The sequence below is a fragment of the Prionailurus bengalensis genome, chromosome D1, assembly GCF_016509475.1.
Source record: "Prionailurus bengalensis isolate Pbe53 chromosome D1, Fcat_Pben_1.1_paternal_pri, whole genome shotgun sequence".
Classification (NCBI taxonomy): domain Eukaryota; kingdom Metazoa; phylum Chordata; class Mammalia; order Carnivora; family Felidae; genus Prionailurus; species Prionailurus bengalensis.
In genome coordinates this window covers 61699312-61719549 of record NC_057346.1, presented here as the reverse complement: position 1 = coordinate 61719549, position 20238 = coordinate 61699312, and the positions used below count along the sequence as shown (strand labels likewise).

The 20238-nt window shown below is 39.8% G+C and overlaps 2 protein-coding genes and 1 pseudogene across 2 annotated transcripts; all 3 read left to right on the top strand.

The window, feature by feature from the left end:
- The first annotated feature begins 2164 nt into the window (after positions 1–2164).
- LOC122482567 (olfactory receptor 52A1-like) lies at positions 2165–3103 on the top strand. Its single transcript, XM_043578875.1, has one exon. It carries the CDS (start codon positions 2165–2167, stop codon positions 3101–3103), a length of 939 nt encoding a protein of 312 aa, XP_043434810.1.
- Positions 3104–9773: 6670 nt separating this feature from the next.
- LOC122484267 (olfactory receptor 52A1-like) lies at positions 9774–10724 on the top strand. Its single transcript, XM_043582254.1, has one exon. The coding sequence runs from the start codon at positions 9774–9776 to the stop codon at positions 10722–10724; it is 951 nt and encodes a 316-aa protein (XP_043438189.1).
- A 7741-nt stretch (positions 10725–18465) lies between these two features.
- Positions 18466–19421, top strand: LOC122482566 (annotated as a pseudogene).
- The last annotated feature ends 817 nt before the right edge of the window (positions 19422–20238 follow it).

Below are 20238 nucleotides of genomic sequence, written 5' to 3'. Positions count from 1 at the left end.
AACCCGACACGGGGTTTGGAATCATGAAGCTGTGAGATCATGAGCTGAGCTGAAGTCAGACGCTCAACCCACTGAGCAACACAGGCTCCCCTAAATTTTTTAAATGTTCATTTTATGTATGAGAGAGAGAGAGAGAGAGAGAGAGAGAGAGAGATAATGAGCAGATGAGGGGCAGAGAGAGAGAGAGAGTGAGAGAGAAACAAAGAGTTTGAAATAGGCTTCAGGCTCCCTGGTGTCAGCACAGAGCCCAACACAGGGCTTGAACTCATGAACCACAAAATCATGACCTGAGTCAAAGTCAGTTGCTTTACCTACTGAGCCACCCAGGGGCCCTAACATTCAGTATATGTTTAGATGATTATGAGCTTGCTGACATAATGTAACACTGTTGGAGAGATAGGAATGAATGAAATAACTAAAAGCTGTTTTATACAGGATAGCAACTATTTTTTTTTCATAAATGGTTGTTTGTTTGTTTAGAGAACAGCATGGGAAGGAGCAGAGAGAGAAGGAGAGAGAATGCAGAGCCTGACATGGAGCTCAATCTCATTAACCATGAGATCATGACCTGAGCCAAGATGAAAAGTTGGAAGTGTGGGGCACCTGAGTGGCGCAGTTGCAGTCCCTTAAGCCTCAGACCGTGGCCAAGGTCATGACCTCACAGCTCATGAACTGGAGCCCTGCATGGAGCTCTCTGCTGTGAGTGGATCTTCCCCACCCCCCATCCCCGCTCCCCTGCTTGCATTCTCTCTCTCAAAATAAATAAACATTAAAAACAACAACAACAACAACACAGAATGGGATACTTAACTGACTGAGCCACCCTTGCACCCAGCAGATATTTTTCTATTGTACAACTTGAGAATTTCATGATTTGAGATATGCAATTCTTAAAAGCAATGATCTTTATCAGAAAAGAACTTTCATACAGCACTAAGAACCCAAGTTTTGAGGAAATTCAGTCCTCAGGGAATTGAAGCAACTAAAGATTCCTTAGTTGCTCTACAGCCCTCTCTCCTGCATCTGCCTTCTGTCTTCCATTTCTACTTCTATCTTGGACTCCTCTTAAGGAGACTGTCTTTTCACCCCTTTATTTTTATTCATTTTTTAGGCTTGAGCTCACAATATGAGTGAAGCAATCAAATGGTCTGCATATTATTAAGAATCAATGAGCCTAAACTTGCCGATCTTTTGGCGATAGTAACCCCGAGCACTTTCAACCCCAGAAACTAACCTTTATTCTGGCTAAGTTACCTGTTCACCTATATCCCCTAGTCAGCAAGAATGAGTCCTCTTGCCTATGCGCTGTTTCTCTAGATTTTTTTGCCTTCTAGAGATTCCTCCCTTCTAGTCATTCCGAAGCGTGTATTTCAGAATTTCCATTATTTAAAGTGTACAATTCATGTCAACGAATTCTGCCATTACTTATATAGGCAAAATAAAATAAAGTTTTACTTATAATGTAAAAATCAGCATGGAACTTTGATTTAGATTAAAATTACATGGATTTGATCATCTTTTCTCAAGCTCTATTTCACATTTTTTTAAAAGGACATCCAGTCCTACATAAATATATAATACATAGATACAGGTATCTAAATATATTATGTTAATGGGTGAAGTTATTTCTATCTCACTTCTCTTTCATAGGAAGCCTTTTAAACCAAAATACTGGTTAGAGTCTGATTATGTGATTGTCCAAACTGATGGTTTCTGACACCGAGATTTGGGGGGAAAAATAGAACACTAAGGACAGCTGAAAGGTGGGATAGGGAGAGATTTGTTAAAATCTGATTAAAGTGCAATATCCAAGCAAATAAACAAGTATAATTATTTCATCCGCAGGTCCAGAAGGACATAACCGAAAGATCAGTAATTTACTCCTTTATCCACGTCATCTGGGTGGTTCTAATGCAGTTGGCCTGCCTTGTACATAACTTCTTACTGTGGTACACTACTTATGGATGTCCTTCTTGAAAACAGTGATGTGTAAGTATGGATCTTTTCCTTTGATAATATAAACGAGATGGATGAGATGGTCTTTGAATTCTGACAAAATCACAGAGACTCACTATGATGACTTTGAATTAAAACAGGAGTAGAAGAGAAGAGTGCCACTGACTGAGAATCTTCTTTCATTTTCATCTGGAGGCCGGAGGACATTATGTCCGTTTCCAACATCACAGTCTTCAGGCCTTCTGTGTTGACGCTGATAGGGATCCCAGGCCTAGAGACTGTGCAGTGCTGGATTGGGATTCCATTCTGTGTCATGTATCTCATTGCTATGATTGGAAACTCCTTGCTTCTGATCATCATCAGGTCAGAGCGCAGCCTCCATGAGCCCATGTACATTTTCGTAGGCATGCTGGGAGTCACAGATATTGTACTTGGCACGAGCATTGTGCCCAAGATGCTTGGAATCTTCTGGTTTCATGTGCCAGAGATTTATTTTGATTCTTGCTTGCTTCAAATGGGGCTCATCCACACATTTCAGTGCATAGAGTCAGGCATCCTGTTGGCCATGGCTTTGGACCGTTATGTGGCCATCTGTTATCCACTAAGACATGCTGCCATCTTCACCCACCGCCTAGTCACCCAAATAGCGGCTGTGGTAACACTCAGGGCCGCTTTCCTAGGAGCCCCGTGCCTAATACTGATAAAGTTCCGGTTTCAGTTTTACCATACAACCATCATCTCCCACTGCTACTGTGAGCATATGGCCATTGTGAAACTGGCTGCAGAAAATGCACGGGTCAACAAAATCTATGGCTTGTTTGTGGCATTCACTGTTGCAGGGTTTGACCTCATATTCATCACTTTGTCCTACATACAGATATTTATCACCGTTTTTCGTCTGCCCCAGAAGGAGGCTCGGTTGAAAGCATTCAATACGTGCATCGCTCACATCTGTGTCTTTCTCCAGTTCTACATCCTTGCCTTCTTCTCCTTCTTCACACATAGGTTTGGTGCTCATGTTCCCCCTTATATCCACATCCTCTTTTCTAGCCTCTACTTGCTGGTCCCCCCGTTTTTCAATCCACTTGTCTATGGTGCCAAGACCAAGCAGATCCGCATTCACTTGGTAAAGATGTTGTGTTCATAAAATGTACTACATAAAACTTCTCCTTTATGCAAAATAACAATCTCTCAAAACAGAATAAAACAGAAAAATGCATATGATTCATGATGCTTGACTTGTCTCCTTAATTGTTTCATGAAATTTGCATGCATTTTAGGCAGTTTTCACATCACAGCCCATGACACCTATCGGTCAGTGCGATTTAGATCCTACTAGGTAATGAGAATGGGATGGTAGAAACAGCAATAGTGAATATGTATCATTTCCCTTTTTTTTCTTATTTTGCAATTCCTGATTGAATTTTCTCGTTTAAGTATTCTTCTCCACAATGATCCATAAATATCTATTTCTCAATGAATTTCAAAGCACCCAATACTCATTGTCTTGGATTGTCCAGGTACATGATGAAATCATGTTATTGATTCTATTTTTTTCTGGATCATCCTCATCATCTTTATTTTTTTTTTTAATTTTTTTTTCAACGTTTATTTTTTTTTGGGACAGAGAGAGACAGAGCATGAACGGGGGAGGGGCAGAGAGAGAGGGAGACACAGCATCGGAAACAGGCTCCAGGCTCTGAGCTATCAGCCCAGAGCCTGACGCAGGGCTCGAACTCACGGACCGCGAGATCGTGACCTGGCTGAAGTCGGACGCTTAACCGACTGCGCCACCCAGGCGCCCCCTTTTTTTTTTTAATTTTTTTTTCAACGTTTATTTATTTTTGGGACAGAGAGAGACAGAGCATGAATGGGGGAGGGGCAGAGAGAGAGGCAGATCCTCATCATCTTTAAAGTAAATGAGAGGAGGGGTTCCTGGATGGCTCTGTTGATTAAGTGTCCAATTTCAGCTCCAGTCATGATCTCATGGTTCATGAGTTCAAGCCCTGCACTGGGTTCTTTGCTGAGAGTTCCAAGCCAGCTTGAGATTCTCTCACCTTCTCTCTCTCTGCCCCTCCCCACTTGTGCACTTTCTTTCCTACTTTTAAAATAAATAAATAAACTGAAAATTAAATAAAATAATTAAAGAATAATCTTAAAATAATTAAAAATAAACTTAAAATATAAATAAATTAATGAGAGGAAGCTTTTTTGTTCTTATTCAAACAAAACCCCAAAGAACCAAAAAACCGTATGCATTCTAATGACACATAGTCTTCAAATTTCAACATTGCTGGTGTCATTCAGGGCATTAACGTTTAAACGTTATGAACAATCCAGTATTCTATTTCACAATTCAGTACTTTTTATGCCCACTCACCATTTATGTCTTTATTAATTCCTCAAGTGTTATCAAAACCCTACAATATTATAAATGCTATACTCAAGAATAGAAGCTTAATGACAAATTTGACAGTGTTAATGTGTTTTGGGTTTATAGCCATTATAGCTTAATATTACTGGGAGAAAGAGAGAGACAGGGAGATGAAAATGACAGAAGTAATAGAGGTTAGTCTGGACTGTGGGGTTAGCCAAGAGAGTGAAGCATTGAAATCCAGAGGAAAGCAGCATCTATAGAATTATTCTTATTTTCTTTGGTTTTTAATAACAAAGTCTGATTCCTCTTTTAAGTTTTTTGTTAATTCCAGTTACTTAACACACAGTGTTATATTAGTTTCAGATGTGCGATATAGTGATTCCACACTTCCATACAACACCTTGTGCTCATCATGACAAGTGGACTTCTTAATCCCCATCACCAATATAACCCATCCCTCCACCCACCTCCCTGCTGGTAATCATCAATGTGTTCTCTACAGTTAAGAGTCCTTTTTTGATTTCTTTCTCTCTCTCTTATTTTTTTCCCTTTGCTTGTTTGTTTGGTTTCTTAAATTCCACATATGCTTGAAATCATGTGGTATTTGTTTTCCCCTGTAGGGAGTCTGATTCTTAAGGAATGACAGATGAATTGCTGGTAGGTAAGGACATACCATGCCAGGTAGATGAATTTGGAGCTTAAATAGAGAATCAAGAAATGGCACAGTTTTTCTCAATGTAATGCACAACTTGTAGAGACAAGAAAACTACAAATGTCAAGAATGGCTATGGACACTATGCAAAATGGGTGAACTTTATTCTGAAAGCTATCATATGTCACTGGCCAGTTTTCACTCCAAAAATGCGCATGTGTGTGAATGTGTGTATCTATTTGACAAATGGCAGCATATCCTCTCAGTGGACTTAAAACATTATGCTTTTAAATCACTTAAGGTTATTGCAGTAATGAACACCTAAAGTGTTCTGTCCAAATTAATGACTTGATAACTTAAGGCTTGTGGGCAGTTCCAAAAACCTGGCTTGTGGGCTGTTGCAAACATCATGATCATTTTTAAAAAGAGCATGGAAAATATTCCCGTGTGTGCATATGTCCATACTTTGATTTATGACACTTAAATCAATGTATACATAAGAACTTATTAGACTGCATGTCACATGGATGTAGATACTCTGGCTTGTTTTATGGACTAGGCCTTATCAATGAATACTGAATTTGATCACTTTGTAAATCTAGAGGCTACCCTGAAGCATCTTTTGAGGCTGTTTTAAATGTCAGTTTGTATTATGGAATGAGCCTAAATGTCCATAAACTGATGAATGGATAAAGAAATTGTGGTTTATGTACACAATGGAATACTACTTGGCAATGAGAATGAATGAAATATGGCCTTTTGTAGCAACGTGGATGGACCTGGAGAGTGTTATGCTAAGCGAAATAAGTCATAGAGAGAAAGAGAGATACCATATGTTTTCACTCTTATACGGATCCTGAGAAACTTAACAGAAGACCACAGGGGAGGGGAAGGAAAAAAACAAGTTAGAGAGGGAGGGAGGCAAACCATAAGAGACTCTTAAAAACTGAGAATAAACTGAGGGTTGATGGGAGGTAGGAGGGAGGGGAGGGTGGGTGGTGGGTATTGAGGACGGCACCTGTTGGGATGAGTATTGGGTGTTGCATGGAAAGAATTTTGACTATAATTTTCATATAAAAAAGAAAAGAAATGTCAGTATTTACAGATAGGATTTGCTTGGGTTACCAATAGGGGTTGTGGTTCTTTAATAACAATTTCCTTGAAATAAAAGTAAAAAAAAAAAAATCAGAGGTAATTTTAATATTCTAATCAGAGTTCAGCAAACATTTATGCAAATAAATGGGTCATCATGGGCAAAGAAACATTTAAAGACTATTTTGTAAGTATTTATATAAAAAGCAACAAAGCATATTTCCACAAATATTTTGATATAATATATATAATTATGAATCATTAATAACTGACAATAATAATAATAAAAAACAGATGTATAGTTTTCTGTAAAGAAAGTCTACTAATCAGGGGAATGTGGAAATGTCCATCATAACTGGTCATTGTGAGAATACTACTCAATTTACAAAGCTTCAATAAAATAAAGATCTAAAGAATGATACTACAAGAGAATGAGCGTCAAATGTGTGATAGAGAGCCATTGTGGTTACAGATTTTGTCTCCAGAAGTGTCTCAGTGAAAGAAGGGTCACAGAATACTTATTTATACGTAACTCATTGGCACAGGAACATACATTTAAGTACACTTAAGTGTCCTTTCAATCTTTTTCCAAATGAGGACAGCAGAAAGAAACTGACAAAAGTAAATTTAATTACTTAATTTTTACCGAAAACTTTTTATTTTGTAAGGAATGTCAAAAAATACAGATTGCATATATTAATTTCTCTACATCTCCCCGGTGGGGAAAAAGAAATGAAGAGACCAAGGGGATTCTGCAAGTTGCAGAAATGGCTTCAGAGACATTAGATGTGGATGGACGCAAGAGGGCTTCATTATGAGCTGCTGGGTCCCTGGAGGCTTGGGTTAGTGGCTGGGAAATCTCATATTCAGACCTCCTCCTTCTCCATGTACACTGGGGAACGTTATACTTGCCAATTCAAGATTAATAAAGTTATGCTGTGTCTAGCAAATATAGACCTTCCTGTGAGTTTTGTTGGAGTGTGATCCCATCAACATGAGCTCAGACATTTACAAAAGAGGGTGCAAGTCCGTTTTGCAGGGACAAACGAAGAGAGGAAAGTCTATTCCAAAGATGTGCACAGTTTGGCAGATGGCCGAGCAGCAAATGGATAAGAGTTCATGATATTTACAGCGGGCTGTTCCAGAGGGTGCAGAGAGAAGAAAGAGATGCTGCCAGCGTAAGCACAAGTGAATGAGATGAGAGTCTCAGGGGAAAAAAGAGTGAATGACAGGTGGGTGATGAGTGATGAGTGATGGTGTTATGAAGACAGACCATGGTTTTCAGGAGTCTTGTAAAAACACAACTGGCCCTCAACAACAAAGCATGAAGTCCCTTTCCCCAAGTTCACCCAATAATGTTTCATACCAGCTTTTCCAGTGATAACCACTCCAGCCCCCCTGCCCTGTACTCACTTAGGTCCTCTCCCACTTGCCTTCCCACCACCTGTACCTGTCAGGTAATGCTGCCACATCAGCTCCTTACTGTTAAATATGCCAGACAATGTGAATGGTACTAAAGGATTTCTCTTCTAATTCTGATTAACTCTAGAAAGAAGAAGTGAATAAATGAATCCATGATCGAGGAATCTCTAGGATTAAACATTGGTGAGCAAAACTTTGGAAATCATGTCTTAGTTGACTAACTAGTCTATTCTAAATATGCATCAGCTGATACAGACTTGCTTCTAGAATGGACCTGTTGAGTGGGTTCCTTCACTTGAGGTTTAGCCACATAAACCACAGCTCTTCCTGCATTACTGGCATTTTTGGTGACAATAAGTATATGATTAAATGATCATGGGCTTGCTGACAGAAAGTAACAGTGTTGGACCAACTAGGAAAGAATGAAACAACTGAACCCTGTTTTCACCAAAGAGAAACTTTCTAATGTAGCTTGAGGTTTTCTAATTTAAGATATGTGATTTTTAAAAAGCAATGATCTTTTCAGATACAAATGTATCTGAACTAGACTAAGAGCCCAGTTTTCAGAAAAGTCAGTCATCAGTGAATCGAGGTGATTCAATGTTTGTTAGTTGAGCCCTCTCCTCCATCATTTCTGGTATCCCAAGTCTGCTCCCTGTCTTCCATTCCTACTTCCATATTGGACTCCTGTTGGGAAACGTGTCCTTTCACCCCTTTATTTTCGCATCATTTCTTATGCCTGAGCTCATGAAAAATTCAAATGTTCAAGTGATATATATTTCATTAAGAATTAATGAGCTTACATTGGCCAAATGAATTACCCCTGTACCCATTTTCCCACACTCTGTTGTCAGCAAGATTGAGTCCTCTTGCTTCAATACATTGTCGCCTCTGAGTTTCCAAGTTTTCTAGAGATTCCTCCCATGTAGGTATTCAGAAATGGGTATTCCAAAATGTCAGTGAATTTAAGCACACCACTAATTTTCAGGAATTCAATTGTTAGTATGTGGGCAAAATAAAATAGAGTTTTACTAGGCATGTAAAAATGGCATGAAATTTCACCCAGACTCACCAAAAGTGCATGGGGTTGGATGATCTTTGCAAAGCGCTTCATTTACTTTGTTTTGAAAGGACATCTAGGGAAGGGAAGGAAAAATACTACAAAAACAGAGGGGGACAAACCATATGAACTTCCTGGGTATAAAGAACACTCTGAGGTTACTGGAAGGGTGGTGGATGGGGGATGGGTTAAATGGGTGATGGGCATTAAGGAGGGTACTTTTTGGGATGAGTACTGGGTACTATATTTAAGCAAAGAATCACTAAATTCTACTCCTGAAACCCTTCTTACACTACATGTTAACTAACGTGGATTCAAATTTAAAAAGTGAAATTGTTATTGGAAAAGAAAAAAACAAAGAAAAGAGAGACATCCAGCCTTACGTAGATACAAATGATACAGATATATGAATATACTGTGCTCATGGGTGTCACCAGTTTCTCTGTTCTCTTTCATAGGGAGTTTTTCACTTAAAAAAAATCAAGAAATAAACAGAAAAAGAGGCTCCTGTGTGTCTCAGTTGAGCATGCCATTCTTGATTTCAGGTCAGGTCAAGATCTTGGGGTTGGTGAGTTCAAACCTCATGTCAGGCTGTGTGCTGATGGTATGGAGTCTGTTTGGGATGCTCTCTCTCTCCCTTCTCTTTGCCCCTCCTGTGATGTCTGTCTCTCTCCATTAAAAAAAAACACCTTTAAAATATAAAACTTATGGAGATTTGTCTACTAATATACTGGTCAGAGTCAGATTTGTTGATCCAAAGTGTCAGTTGCAGACCTAGACACAATGGAAAATAACAGAATATTATCAGGTAGTTGGAATGTGGAATATGGAGATTCATCAAACTCTGCTTGAAATGCCATATCCAAGCAAGTTTAACAGGTATAATTATTGTATCCCCAGGTGCAGAGGGACATAACAGAGAGATCAGCAGTTACTCTGTTACCCACGTGATCTGGCTGGTTGTAATGTAAATGACTTGCCTTCTACATAACTTCTCATTGTGCTACACTACTCGTGGATGTCCATTCTGAAAACACAATGAGTATCGGTGGATCATTTTCCTTCCATAATATAAATAAGAAGGATGATATGATCTTAGAGTTCTGACAAAATCAGAGACCCACTATGATGACTTTATACAAACAAGAGTAGCGGGGAAGAGTGCCACTGACTGAGAAGCTTCTTTCATTTGCTTCTGGAAGCCCAAAGACATTATGTCCATTTCCAACATCACAGTCTTCATGCCTTCTGTGTTGATGCTGATAGGGATCCCAGGCCTAGAGACTGTGCAGTGCTGGATTGGGATTCCATTCTGTGTCATGTATCTCATTGCTATGATTGGAAACTCCTTGCTTCTGATCATCATCAGGTCAGAGCGCAGCCTCCATGAGCCCATGTACATTTTCGTAGGCATGCTGGGAGTCACAGATATTGCGCTTGCTACCACCATTATGCCCAAGATGCTTGGAATTTTCTGGTTTCATGTGCCAGACATTTATTTTGATTCCTGTTTGCTTCAAATGTGGCTCATCCACACATTTCAGTGCATAGAGTCAGGCCTTCTGTTGGCCATGGCTCTGGACCGTTATGTGGCCATCTGTTATCCACTAAGACATGCTGCCATCGTCACGCACCGCCTAGTCACCCAGATAGGGGTAGTGGTAACACTCAGGGCCGCTTTCCTAGTAGCCCCATGCCTAATACTGATAAAGTTCCGGTTTCAGTTTTACCATACAACCATCATCTCCCACTGCTACTGTGAGCATATGGCCATTGTGAAACTGGCTGCAGAAAATGTACGGGTCAACAAAATCTATGGCTTGTTTGTGGCATTTACAGTTGCAGGGTTCGACCTCACATTCATCACTTTGTCTTATGCACAGATCTTTTCTACAGTTTTTCATTTACCCCAGAAAGAGGCTCGGTTGAAAGCATTCAATACATGCATTGCTCACATATGCGTCTTCCTCCAGTTCTACCTCCTTGCCTTCTTCTCCTTCTTCACACATAGGTTTGGTGCTCATGTGCCCCCTTATATCCATATCCTCTTTTCTAGCCTGTACTTGCTGGTCCCCCCATTTCTCAATCCACTTGTCTATGGTGCCAAGACCAAGCAGATCCGCATTCATGTGGTAAAGATGTTCTCTTCCTCAAATTCACTGTGATTAACTCCTTCAACCTTCCGCCTTAGTAGCAATCTCTCAAAATTAAATATAACATTTAAGAATCCACACTGTCTGCAATTCTTCAGTTTTGTATATTTGTTTTGTTTAATTTGTCTGCATTTTATGGTTTTCACATCATTATACCCCATGACAACTATTATTCAGTCAGTTTAGGGATGATACCCTCTAATAAGACAAATAAACATAAAGATCAAAATAGTGAAAATATATTGTTTCCTTTCCTCTTTTATTGTTTATTTCCTGGTTGAATTTCTTCTCTATGGATTCTTCTTCAGAAGGATTCATAAATATGGATCTATCAGTGAAATCAAATACTGCCAACCTCTTTGTTTTAGAATGTGTAGGTACTCAAAGAAAACAAGGTTTTCATGTGGCTTGAACTTTTTAGTCACCTAAACAAGTTTTTTTTGAGAAGGTGTATTTTAAGCATATTGTGCTAAGAAACAAACAAAAAAACAATCATGTACATAGAAGCCAAATCTTTAAGGGTGTAATGAGATAAAAATATCTAAGGGGCACCTAGGTGGCCCATTCCGTTAAGCCTCCAACTAAGGCTCAGGTCATGATCTCTCAATTCATGGGTTTGAGCCACCAGTAGGGTTGTGTGTGACAGCTCAGAGCCTGGAGCCTGCTCAAATTCTGTGTCTCCCTCTCTGTGCTCCTTCCCTGCTTTGATCTGTCTCACTCTGTCTCTCAAAAATAAACCTCAATTTTTTTTTAAAAAAAAGAACAGAACACTATTATAAGAAATAATTATCGAACAAAAAGATAGTTTGTAAATTAAACAACAATATGAGAAATAAGAAAAAACAGTGAAACTCTCAGATGATAGATATAAGAAAGCAGAACAAAAGGACAAGTGTTAACTATGGGGGCTGGTATGAAAAAGTATATAGGGTCAATCCAAGAACACCAACATATCACTAAACAGGAGTTCTAGAAAGTCAGGGAAGTTAAAACAATACATAGGTGGACCACTGTAGACTAGGAACATATTAGAAATTATACAAGACTATTCCAAAAACCAAACCCACAAATCCAAATTGGGAGTATCCACCATGAACCCATGGAAAAAAGAATACAATTTCACAGTAAGTTAAGAAAATGAAAGCCTGTGGCTACAGACTAGCAGAAAGTATTTGCAAAATACATGTTTGACAAAGGACTTGTATCCAAAATATACAAAGAATTTTTAAATCTCAACAATAAGAAAAATAAACAAGTCGCTTAAAAAGTAGGCAAAAATCTGAAAACATATTTCACCCCAAGAAGACATAACAAATAGCATTAAGCATGTTTTAAGATGCTCAATATCATTTGTCATTAAGGAATTGCAAAGTAAAACAATGGGATAGCATACACACCTGTCAGAATGGGTAAAACCTGAAATACTGACAAAACCAAATGCTGGTGAGGATATAGAATAATAGGGACTCTCGTTCATTGCTGGTGAAAATACAAAATAGTACAGCCACGCTGAAAGAGAGTTTTGCATTTCTCACCAAACGAAACATAGTCTTACCATGTGGTCGGCCTTGCACTCCTAGATATGGTACCAAATGGGTTAAAAACTTATGTCCACACAAAGACATGCACATAAATGTTGAGAGCAGGTTTGTTTTTAATTGCCAAAAATTGGAGGCAACTAAGGAGAAGGGAAAAACAGACCGTGGCACCTCTTTAAAACGTAATGTGAGTATTTGATTAAAAAAAAGAGAGAGCTAGGGGTGTCCGAGAGGCTCAGTGGGCTGAGCCTCTGACTTCGGCCTAGGTCATGATCTTGCCATTTGTGGGTTCGAGCCCCACGCCGGGCTCAGCACTACAGCTTGGAGCCTGGAGCCTGCTTTGAATTCCATGTCTCCCTCTCTCTCTCTGCCCCGCCCCTGCTAACATCTGTCTCTCTCTGTCTCAAAAGCAGATAAACATTAAAAAATATATAAAAAGAAGAAAGCTATCAAGCTATGAAAAGACATGGAAGAGCCTTTAATGCACAGTTTTGAGTGAAAGAAGCCATCCAGAGAAGGTTACATCTGTATATGATCCAAATATATGACATTCTGGAAAAGGCAAAACTATAGAAATTAGAAATAGCATAAAGACGAGTGTAGCCAGGAGTGTAGGAAGAGAGAGGGAGGGTTGAATGGGTGGAGCACAGGGAATTGTAGAGTAGTTAAAGTGATCGGTATGATACTGTGATGGTGGGTACATGACATTATGTACAGGTATCCCCCACTTTCTGAAAGTTCATGTTATGCCCCTTACTCTTCGGAAAGACCTACATCAGTACCTGTTGTCACTACTTGAAAGAACTCTGAAGAGTATTTTCACTTTTACAAAAAAAGCAAAACAAGTATTCAGTGTTTGTTTTGCATTGAGCCATTACAGAGGGAGTGAGAGGAGGCCAGCCTTCCTGGGGACCCACACTCAACATCACAGCATCAACCCCCCAGAGTTTTGAACTGTGTCTCTGAGCATTTGTGCTTTATCCAGATTAATTTTGTACATCTGTTAGCAAGACATGTCTGAAGGTGCCAGGAAACCTTAACAGAGGTTATTTTGGGGGACTGGAAATGCTAAAACCATTTTCCATATGAATTAATGGTAATTGCTTCTTTGTTTTAGGCCATTTCAGCTCAAGAATCATTCCATAGGAAAGTTCTACTTTTGGATGGATCTGTACTTATCAGAACCACAGAACTGTAACAGAGAAGATGAATCTTGATGTAAACTGTGGGCTTCGATTAATAGTAATGCATCAATATTGGCTCAACTGTTCAAAAATCAGACACGCAATCATTAAGGTTTTATATAAAATGGGAGTAGTAAAAAGGACACACTAGTAGCTTCAAAAGGGAAACGAATAAGTTAGTAAACAAAGAGCTGATACCTATAGGACTGGAAAGCAGAACGGCCTTGCCGATTTCCACAGTAACACAAGATCTATAAGATAGCATAAAATCCCTGCGAAATGTTGAGGAAAGCTACTGGGATCCTGAGGATAACATTAGACACTTGTATCTCAGTAAGTTTACACGTTCCTTACCCTTTCTCAATCGATAAAGGGCAGAAGAAGAGCCAACCCATATTTTCACAGATAGGGAAAAAAACAATCTCCTACTTTCTGAGCCAGCCCCCAAGCCACACCACAAAAGACTGTCTAGGGAGAGAGGGTTGGGGGACAGTAGCCTACTGTTAGCAAAAACACTGGACATACCACAAACCCCGACACAAATGCCAAAAAAGAGAGTCCACCCTGTGATGGAAAGTAGTGAGAACAGGGTGAGGCCTTTTGTGTCAGACATTCCTCAAATGGGATTTAATAGGAGTATTTGTAAGTGCATGGAAATAGGCTTGAAAATACTCTTGAGCAAGTGTTGATTTTGTGGGAGGAAAAACCATGACAGAAATGGTTGTCAGTTAAAACTGACGAAAAACTAGTAACCACCTTACTCTGAAAGAACCCCCTCATTCTCCTGTATACAACTGTTATCAATATTCCTGGAAAACAGAAAGCATTTCCAGTGAAGAGCTTCTATGGAAAATCGAAAATAGAAAATAAAAATAAAAATAAAAATGTTTCTTGTGATAAATGCTCTGTCTCCCCTGCATGAACACCCACACAACACACACAGACACACTCACACACCGGTGTGTCCTAGACAAACTACAATGACTTCGATCTAGAGTGATTCTCTCTATGAATAATTGGTAGATATGGGAAAAAAATAAGAAAATAAAGACAGTCGAGAAATAGACAAGAAATAGATCATATGATATAAGAATCGTTTAAAGTTGGGGTGCTTTGGTGGCTCAGTTGGTTAAGCTGCCGACTCTTGATTTCATCTCAGGTTGTGATCTTGCAGTTAGTGGGATCAAACCCCACATCAGGCTTCGTGCTAATAGCACAGAGTCTGCTTGGGATTCTCTCCCTCTCTCCCTCTTTCTCTGGCCCTCCCCCGTTCATGCTTGCTCTCTCTCTAAAGTAAATAAACCTAAAAAAAAGTTAAATTTAACAAATTGTTTGAAGTCAGGACCAAAAGAAAACTATGAAATCATTTCAAAATGTTTGCTATGTTATAATTGTTATCTCTTGTGTAACAAACCATCCCCAAACGTAGTGTCTCCAAACTACAATCACTTGTTGTTTCTCACAATTCTGTGGGTCAGCAATCCAGGTAAGGCTTGACCATATGGTCCTGTTTCCATAAGGAGTGGGCTGTGGTACCTCAATAGGCAGCATTCAACTAAGAATTCAGCTTCAGCTGAGTTGAAAAGTCCACGGACTTCATTCCTATGCCTGGTGCCTTTGGGCTCACTCCATAGTCACCCTCTCTCCATGGGGATAGCTTCTTCATATTATTGGTATGATTTCAGTGGAGTTCTATTCCTAATATGGGTGCCTGCCTTTGAATGAAAAACAAGGTAGAAGTTGCCAGACTTCGTATTACATTGGCTCAGTCACCCAAGAACAGCACCATCATTCCTGCTACATTATGTGGTCACAAGAACTGTCATCTCTGTTCAAGGGGAGGAGGATTGGGCTCCACCACAGAAGATAGTTAGCAGCACACACAGAGAGATAGAGAAGGGCATGATTGCAGTCAGCTTCTCAGATTACCTTCCACAGTGTGCAGAAGGGAAAAGCGAACCTATTATAATAGGAATTGAGAAAGAATAATAACCAGGAGAGACAAAATTCATGTGAGGGTCTGTGATAGATATAGAAAAGACAAAAAAGGTTTACTACATATATGAAAGGATTCTCCAATTTTTTTTTAGAAAGGAAAATCAAACAATAAAAGAAATGTGAAATTAAGATTATGATTATAATTAGAACCTTAGCCCAACCCCCCAGACAATCCCAATGCATTTAGAGAAAAGTTACCAGGATAGAGAAAGTTTAAAAAGAAAAAGGAAAAGGAGAAGAGAGGCACCTGGGTGGCTCAGTCAGTTAAGCCTTCGACTCCTGATCAGGTCATGATCCCAGGTTGTAAGATCAAGACTCATGTCAGGCTCCACGCTGAGCACTGAGCACTGAGCACTGAATCAGGATTCTTTCTCTCCTTCTTCCTATGTCCCTCGTCCACTCTCTTTGTCTCTGAAGGAAGAAGGAGGAAGAGGAGGAGGAGGTGGAGGAAAGGGAGAAAGAAGAGAAGCAGAGCATCTCAGCCTGAGAAAATAAAAATCCACATCAAAATCCAAATAAAACTCTCTATGGTAGCTAATGGCATTTCTGGACCCTTCTGATGCGAATTCTACCATGTGACCAATGGAAGAGAGAGAAAGCCAAAGAGCCTGAAAATTTCAAGGTAAGTAAGGTGACAGAATCTAGTCTTAGGTGCCCGCTAAAAAGCATACAATCCTTCCACATGTGGTATTCACAGTCTACATTTGCAGATGCCTCCATGGGAACAACATAGTATTGCACTAGCAAGAATCTCTGCCACGCAAAGGAGATCTGGGTACTCAATGCAAGTGTGTGCTAACTTGGATGTCCCAGAGTGCTGGACCAAGGAAACCCTGCACATGCTGTAGAGGGAGAGACAGTGGGTGTGTTTCTCCCAGGAGCCAACTCTGGGCCATCTCCTTCCACCAGTGTGTAAAGTTCAGTCCCTGGGGACTGAAGGTCTGGGGCCTGAGAGATGCCTAGAGGAGGTATAAATAGCTCCACATTTGCTGTTTGTCTTCTGAACATCATCTTGCTTTCATTTTTCTCTCTCAACCAGTTAAATACCTTCAGGATCCAAGAAAGTATAGGTAAGTAAGCTGAGTTTTGCTCAGCAAAGACATGTAGAAAAAGACACCTGGAAACACAGGAAAAAGAAAGAAAGAAAGAAAATCTTAGGGAACTCCAGAGGCTGCTCCGTCTTCCTAGCACCTGATCATCTTGTATTTCTCTCAGCCTTGCCCTATGAGGCATTGGATGTGGCTGTAATAGGACTCATGGGCAATTGTAGTATCTCTTTGTGCTCTTTTCCTAAATGGGCCATCTGCAAAGGGCACAAATAGGCGTTTTTCCTTTTAGAATATGTTACGCAATAGTTCTTTTTCTTTGAAATATGGGCCTGAATTCTGTGCATAGAAGCAATGAATTTGGATTCAAGTTCCAGTAGTAAAAGCTAGGCTTCATAACTAAACAAGTCTAGTAGTTAAAGACAATGCATATATATGTATGTATGTAAATACATGCACGCATTTCCCCCTAAAATTTGCTGACTATTCATTATACATCAGGTGCTGGGCTAAGCACAGATTAAAAAACTGAACCTCAGAGATTTCAGCTCCCTTCCCTATATAACAAAGATGTTACACTGAACATGAGGCTAGAATAGAACCCCATTTCTTTTTGTTAATGTTTATTTATATTTGAGAGACAGAGTGAAAGCAGGGGAGGGAGATACAGAATCCAAAGTAGGCTCCAGGCTCTGAGCCTGAGGTGTCAGCACAGAGTCTGACCCAGGGCTCCAAGGGCTCCAAGTTACAGACCATGAGATCATGACTTGAGCTGAAGTTGGACGCTTAACCAACTCAGCACCCAAGTGCTCCTAAAACTCCATTTCTAAGCCAAGTTCACCATGCTGAACCGTCTGCACCTTATAAAACAGAAATGACAGATTGGGGGTGAAAATTACCAATTCACATTTGTGTCTAGCATACGAAAGTAAGTCTTGGCCTTTATGGATACTCTAAATTAGCTCAATCTCTGTCTAGAGGATCCGAAGCTTGAAGTTCAAAACTTTGAACTTGTTCAATGTAATAATTATTTTGATCTTAATGATGGTAATTTTGTCAATTCCCTAATCTCATCTGTTGCTGAGCTAAAAATGTATCTGACTTAAGTGGCAACCACCCTAACCACTGACCCACATTTGTAATTGATGTTTACTTTTAGGTGTTTCACAACTGGAAACCAAGCTTCCCATTAAGTAGTTTTTAGTGGTAATACAGTCAGAATAGGATGTTGCCATCACTTAAATATAATTCTATGGGCCCCAGATGTACACAATCCCTATTAACCACACTGCCTCTATGCATATATGCATGATTCGGTCAGAATCTGCCATAAGTAATATTATAAAAAATGCTTCCCGGAGGTCCAGAGTTATAAGTTGGGGAGCTGTGGTGATAATGCTATATCACAACAAAAAGGAATACAATAAAATAAATCACTCACTGGTGTCCCAAAAGATCACTGGGAAAGTTAGAAGAAAATCTGTAAAATTTGTCTTATGTCACTTCTACCTCTGTTTCTGTTTCCTCCATCATTTAGACTCTCTACTCCCCCATCTCGGATATCCTGATGAAGCCCCACTCACTAAACATCCCCTCCCCATAACTGCACTTCACTCACAGAAGCTGAAAGTCTGTGGAATATTTTTGCATCTGTTGGAATAACAACAGTATCCATGTTGAGGATCATTGTAAAGGTCTTTTCCACAGGCTATTGTGAAGATTTAATAAGGTGATATTTATAAAGTGCTATGGCACATATTAAGCACTTATTAACGTGAAGCATTTTTTTCCCAAGATATGACTTAATTCTTCCATGGAAGGAATCAGAGTGCAGTTTTAGGCTCATTAATACATCTCATTATCTTTTCACAGAGAAGAAAATATTGCAAAACAATCTAATCAGATATCATTCAACCTAAAGTGCTGCTCCTCAATCCTCAGTCAGCCCTGTGGTCTTTAATCCAGATACTAGGTCTGGAATATACTGCCCCAGATGGCCCCTTTCTCTTACAATCACACCCATCCCCAGGATATGTGGTATGTCCTGACTGGAATCCCAGGACTGGAAGATTCTCATACCTGGATCTCCATCCCTATCTGTTCTATGTACATTTTGGCTGTCACAGGCAACATCTTCTTGATCTTCCTGATTGTAACTGAGCACCATCTCCATGAGCCTATGTATGTCTTCCTTTCCATACTGGCCTCATCAGATGTCCTGCTCTCCACAGCCACAGCCCTCAAGATGCTGGCCATCTTCTGGTTCCATTCCATGGATATATCCTTTAGTAGTTGTGTATCTCAGATGTTCTTCATCCATTTCTTCTTTGCGGTAGAATCTGCTATTCTTCTGGCCATGGCATTTGACCGCTATGTGGCCGTCTGTCACCCACTGAGATATACCACAATCTTAACCTCCTCAGCCACTGGGAAAATTGGCATCGCAGCTGTTGTCAGGAGCTTTATCATCTGCTTCCCATTCACCTTCTTGGTACACCGACTTAAGTATTGTGGGAGAAACATTATTCCCCATTCCTATTGTGAGCACATGGGCATTGCCAGATTGGCATGTGACAATATCAGTGTCAACATCATTTATAGCCTGACTGTGGCCCTACTGTCTACAGGACTAGATATTTTGTTCGTCATTATGTCCTATGCGATGATCCTTTGTACAGTGTTTTAGTTACCTTCCTGGTCTGCCCGCTTCAAGGCCCTCAACTCATGTGGTTCCCACATCTGTGTCATCTATGCCCCAGCATTCTTTTCCTTTTTGCCCATCGCTTTGGGGGTAAAACCGTCCCTCACCACATCCACATCCTGGTAGCCAACCTCCATGTGGTAGTGTCCCCTATGCTAAACCCCATCATTTATGGGGTGAAGACCAAACAGATTCAAGACCGAGTAATTTTGCTTTTCTCCCCCATCAGCACACGTTGTTAAAATGAAGAATAATGCGAAATGCTGGCTATTTCTGAATAGCCACCCCCCCACACACTTTTCTCTCTCTCTCGCTCTCTCTCTCTCTGTCACACACACACACACACACACACACACACACACACACACATGCCCACACACACTGAATGAGCAATGGGAATAAAGAGAATCCATAAGTAACTCTCAATAAACCTAGAAGGATAATAAATGCCAAAGTTTCCAATATATTTTCCCGAAGCTCTTAAAATTTTTGAGAAACATAAGTGAATGATATTCTCAATTCTCCTAGGTATCCTATTATCTTGCATTTTAACTTATTCTTAAGCATACACAATCTAACACTAAGAAAAACATATTTTAGGGTTAAACCCAGATGGAATTGTCTTGGGTAGACCTGGGAAGCGAAAATAGTGAGTCATTGAGTGTTTGTAGAGACAGTTGAAGTTCTGCTGAAATATAAAACACTCCCACCACAGTCAGTAAATACTTGGGCCAGGAGCATGAAGCCACAATAAACAATAAACAATAAACAATAATTATTTCTATTGTACCTTTTATGGCAATTAAAATGTGAGTTCTAAAATGAGATATTTTCTGAATCACTGATATAAAGCCTATGTATAGAAAAGGCACATCGTATACGTTTATTGAATGTACAGATAATACTGAATGAAAACAAATAAGTGAAATCAACCCACCTGAGACCACATAGACTACTTAAAAGTTAACGCTTTGTTCCCTACATAGTGAAGACGTTTGGCCCAATCATTAATGAAGCATCCTGGTATCAACAGAGTCTTCACCAAGGGAGGGACTAACA